The sequence below is a fragment of the Triticum aestivum genome, chromosome 1A, assembly GCF_018294505.1.
Source record: "Triticum aestivum cultivar Chinese Spring chromosome 1A, IWGSC CS RefSeq v2.1, whole genome shotgun sequence".
NCBI lineage: Eukaryota > Viridiplantae > Streptophyta > Magnoliopsida > Poales > Poaceae > Triticum > Triticum aestivum.
Window position 1 is genome coordinate 507,975,069 of NC_057794.1, and position 4,957 is coordinate 507,980,025.

General features: G+C 50.4%; 1 protein-coding gene across 1 annotated transcript; it reads right to left on the reverse strand.

The window, feature by feature from the left end:
* Positions 1 to 3,808: 3,808 nt before the first annotated feature.
* Positions 3,809 to 4,709, reverse strand: LOC123163846 (high molecular mass early light-inducible protein HV58, chloroplastic-like). The gene is made up of 2 exons (XM_044581267.1): positions 4,507 to 4,709; positions 3,809 to 4,406 (listed from the first exon to the last, which is right to left on the reverse strand). The coding sequence occupies exons 1-2, from the start codon at positions 4,615 to 4,617 to the stop codon at positions 3,942 to 3,944; spliced, it is 576 nt and encodes a 191-aa protein (XP_044437202.1). The 5' UTR covers positions 4,618 to 4,709; the 3' UTR covers positions 3,809 to 3,941.
* Between the last annotated feature and the right edge of the window lie 248 nt (positions 4,710 to 4,957).

A 4,957-nucleotide genomic window follows, 5' to 3' on the forward strand; every position in this document is an offset into this window, starting at 1 on the left:
CATCGTGCTGAACGTGTGCTGAACACAGAGGTACTGTACATTCGGTGCTAGGATCGGTTGGATCATGAAGACGTTTGACTACATCATCCGTGTTACTAAATGCTTCCACTTTTGGTATACGAGGGTACGTGGACACACTCTCCCCTCTCGTTGCTATGCATCTCCTAGTTAGATCTTCTGTGATCGTAGGAAAATTTTGAATTACTACGTTCCCCAACACGTACATAACCTTCCAATATATGAATCTTTACCTCTCGACCATTTCGAGACTCCTCATCATGTCTGTGATCTCATCCGGGACTCCGAACAAACTCCGGTCACCAAAACACATAACTCATAATACAAATCGTCATCGAACGTTAAGCGTGCGGACCCTACGGGTTCGAGAACTATGTAGACATGACCGAGACACATCTCCAGTCAATAACCAATAGCGGAACCTGAATGCTCATATTGATTCCTACCTATTCTATGAAGATCTTTATCGGTCAAACCGCAATGACAACATACGTTATTCCCTTTGTCATCGGTATGTTACTTGTCCGAGATTCGATTGTCGGTATCATCATACCTAGTTCAATCTCATTACCGGCAAGTCTCTTTACTCGTTCTGTAATGCATCATCCCGTAACTAACTCATTAGTCACATTGCTTGCAAGGATTATAGTGATGTGCATTACAGAGAGGGCCCAGAGATACCTCTCCGATACTCGGAGTGACAAATCCTAATCTCGATCTATGCCAGCCCAACAAACACCTTCGGAGACACCTGTAGAGCATCTTTATAATCACTCAGTTACGTTGTGATGTTTGATAGCACACAAGGTGTTCCTCCGGTATTCGGGAGTTGCATAATCTCATAGTCAGAGGAATATGATAAGTCATGAAGAAAGCAATAGCAATAAAACTTAACGATCATTATGCTAAGCTAACGGATGGGTCTTGTCCACCACATCACTCTCTAATAATGTGATCCTGTTCATCAAATGACAACACATGTCTATGGTCAGGAAACTTAACCATCTTTGATTAACGAGCTAGTCAAGTAGAGGCATACTAGGGATACTCTGTTTGTCTATGTATTCACACATGTACTAAGTTTCCGGTTAATAAAATTCTAGCATGAATAATAAACATTTATCATGATATAAGGAAATATAAATAACGACTTTATTATTGCCTCTAGGGCATATTTCCTTCACAATCCACCTGCGGCTACCATCCGGCACTGTTTGTTTGACAGTCTGAAGCTGAACTGAATCATAATTAATCACTGCAGGCCCTTGCCTTTTATTGGATCATAGAGATAGGGTGCATTTAAAGGATTTTGTGAAACGCCCACCATTTGTGAAACGCCCACCAGTGTGTCCAGGTAGCTAGTTAAGAATCTTTAGGACACAGAATAAGTTTTTAATTAAGTAGCATAGTTAAAGTAGACATATGAGTATCTGGTGGATTAGCAGGTAAACATGTAGCACATACTAGCCACAGATACGAGGGTGCTTGCATTTTTCGGAATTTATTTTAGGCTTTCTGGTGATATGCGTTCAGCGAAAGAAGATGTTCTCGTCAACTACAAAGATGTTTGTGGCGGCTTCCCCGATCTCATGATGATATGTCGCCCCAGTCTTTCAAAAGTGCTCACAGAGATAGGGTGTGTGGGTGCATTTATACAGGGGATGACTGTATACGCGCATGTATGAATGTTTGCGTTTGTACTATGTTAAAAACAATGTGGGTCGTCATCAAATATATAGTTAAGGGTAATGTTTAGATCCGGCGCATCGGCCGAAACTTCGGTCGGCTCCTGCCTCCTCACGCACAACACACACGCACATATAGCAACTTCTCCCCTGATGTGGGCCTGTGCATCTTATCCATCCCTCCCCGCATTGTTCCCACGCAGTCCGCGTGCGCCCACGAGCAGCGCCCCCGAGCCCCGTCGCCTCGCGCCCCACCTCCTCGTCGCCCGGCCCCGCCGCCTCGCCGGCTGGTCGCCGGAGGGCGCCGCCACCGTCGGGTCTCAACCCCATCCACCGTCGGCTGGGAAGGGAGCTGCAATCCTGGGAAGGGAGCTGCAATCGTGTACTGGTTTTGCTGGAACCGGTAACGGCGGCGAGTTGCGGGATTCACCCCGATGAGCTGTTGGGGTCACCACGGCAAGTTGGACTTGGAATGAACGGGGTGATGCTGCAACCACAAATCACGGTTGCTGCAACCGACGCAGTGTTTTGCTGGAAGTAGCACCCAAAAATGCTCCCATCGAAGTCGTTTTTGCTGGACCAGCAGTTTTTGCTACATCCGGCATCGTATTTTGCTACAGCTGGCATCGTTTTTTGCTGCAACCTGTCGACTGTCCGCTACGAACGCCGGCGCGGCAGAAGATGCAACCAGGGTGGACAAATGCTACAACCGGTGTATACATTTTCTACTGGCTACATTTTTATTTGTTGGAACTAGTCAAGTGTCTAGCTTCCACCCAGGGAGAAAATGCTTCAACCATTTGTGGAAAAGCTTCATTCAGCTAGAGGAAAAGTTTTTAGAGTGGCATGAGGAAAAATCTTGCTCCGCGTAAAAAAGCTTCAATGGTGGAAAAAGCTTCAACCGGCAGGACAAAAAGCTTCAAGCGGTAATGGCAAAAAAGCTTCAACCGGGAGAGCCCGGCGAATGACCGGTGGCGACGAGGACGGAGATCGGAGACCGGGGGCGACGAGGACGACGACTTGGGGCGAGGACGGCGACCGGGCGGTGACCAGCGATCGGGGGCGGGGACGGCGACCGGGAGGCGACAAGGACGGCGACCGGCGACCGGGGGTGAGGGCGGCAAGCCGACGACGAGGACGGCAACCGGCTACCGGGGGCGAGGGCAGCGAGCCGGCGACGAGGACGGCGACCAGGGGCAAGGACGGCGACCGGCGGTAAGCTGGTGATGCTTCAAGGTCAGGCCTCGAAGCGGTCCATGGCGGGTGTCCAGCACAAATAGCGTTGCGGGGGATTTTTGTCGTTCACGCGCGTGAGGAAGGGGGCGATAGAAGGGTGTGATCTAACGGCTCTGGGCAAAGCGATCCGACGGTGGGCAGCCGATCGGCTATGTTGCACGGATACTTGGATACATATCGGATATGCGATACGGGGATACGCCCGATATGCCAATTTTCTGAAAACATGGATACGGCGATACGTTTATATGTAGATATTACATATATTAATTATTAAAAATATTGAAAAGAAAATAGAGCTTCTAGGTCAAAGCATGCCTCAATAGAATTATTCCCTTTGTTTTCTTGCACTTGGTCCACTTTTATTAATTAGCAGTTGGGTTTTCGCGGGTTTGTTGTTCCAATCAGTGCATCGACTCTCTCTTGCTCACATTTCAATTGAACAAAAATATTGACAGTTATGTTTTGGCATGAACTCACACCCATATTGTGTATCTTTAAAAGATGTGCTTTTACTATTGAGGGAGGGGATTTCACGTCAAACGAGGGGTTTCAGGTATCCAAAAAGTATCGCAGAAGTATCCTTGGAGTATCAAACATTATTTTCTTTTTTTTAAATCAGAAAATCGAGATATACTTACAGGATACATATCGGGTAGTATCCGAGTATCGGGGCAGTATTCGGCTGAATACGCGCGCTTTCTGAAGTATCCGCGCGCCGACCGGCCGAATCGTTCGGCCAGTGCACCGGCGCAGATCACTGCCCTATAGTTAACCGCAAGAGGACCTTGGTGAAATTTTTCAAGAAAAAAAAAGATGTTGCGATGACGCCACATTCGTGGACTCATACTAACAAGGATAAGAAGCCATGAAAACAACCTTAACATGAGATTTACAGAACTCAATCATCGATGGTAATACAAAATTGCAACGTGGCTACAACAGTTAGTACTATTACGATCTGTCAGCAGAAAAGAATCCACAGCGCAACATTACGTCGTCTTAGATGTTGACGAAGGGCGCGCCGGTAATGAACTCGGTGGCGGCGAGCGCGACGAGGCCAAGCATGGCGAAGCGGCCGTTCCAGAGCTCAGCGTCCGCGCTCCAGAAGCCGCTGGACTTGCTCTCCACGCTCTGGCCCTGCAGCAACGGCACCAGCGACGCCACGGAGAACACCCCAGCGGTCACCAGGAACCAGCCAAGCCCAGCGCCGCTGCCGGCCTGGTCGAGGAGCCCACCACCGCGCGCCGCCTCGACGGTGAGCGCCGCCACGAATCCCACCATGGCCAGCCGGCCGTTGATGCGCTCCGGCGCTGGGCCGCTGAAGGCGAGCGCGTCCCACACGGAGGGGTTAGCCTTCTTGGTCATGGGCTTGGGTGCAGCCGGGATCGGGGTCGGGGTCGCGCTCGTGCTCGGAGAGGAGGAGGAGGAGGTCGATGCGCTCGTTGTCTCCTTGGTTGAGTCAGGCTGCACATACACAAACAATTTTACATTGAGATCGAGTCTTGAAGTAACACTAGCCAGCCAGCGCATCCGAAACAGTTGAGCACGAGACGTGAAAGCTCACCTCGGTCTGGGCCCTGACGACGAGGGCGCGCCGGCGCGGGGCCACCACTAGAGAACGGGCGGCGGACCGGCCAACGACGGCGAAGGAGCTCAAAGCCACCATGGTCGCCATTACTCAAGGCAGAGAAGAGCTAGCGCAGGAAGAGAACTAGAGAAGGTGCTGCTGGCTAGATCGATGGTGATGACACTTGGTTGACGTTGTGTTGCTGTGTCAATTGGGAGCGAGCAGGCGCGCATTTTATAGCGGCCGTGAAGGCGTCGCCGGTGGACGCGGCTGTGGCCACGTGAACGAGGTGATAGAGCTGTACGTGGAGGGAGGGAGGCGGCCGGCTCACGTCGACGTGGACACCGAAGGCCCCATAACCCGCTCTCGCCAAAAAGTGCACAAGACTAGAGAACCAGCAGAGTAATGCTACATATATAAGTTTACGAAAACACTAGCACCCACACGT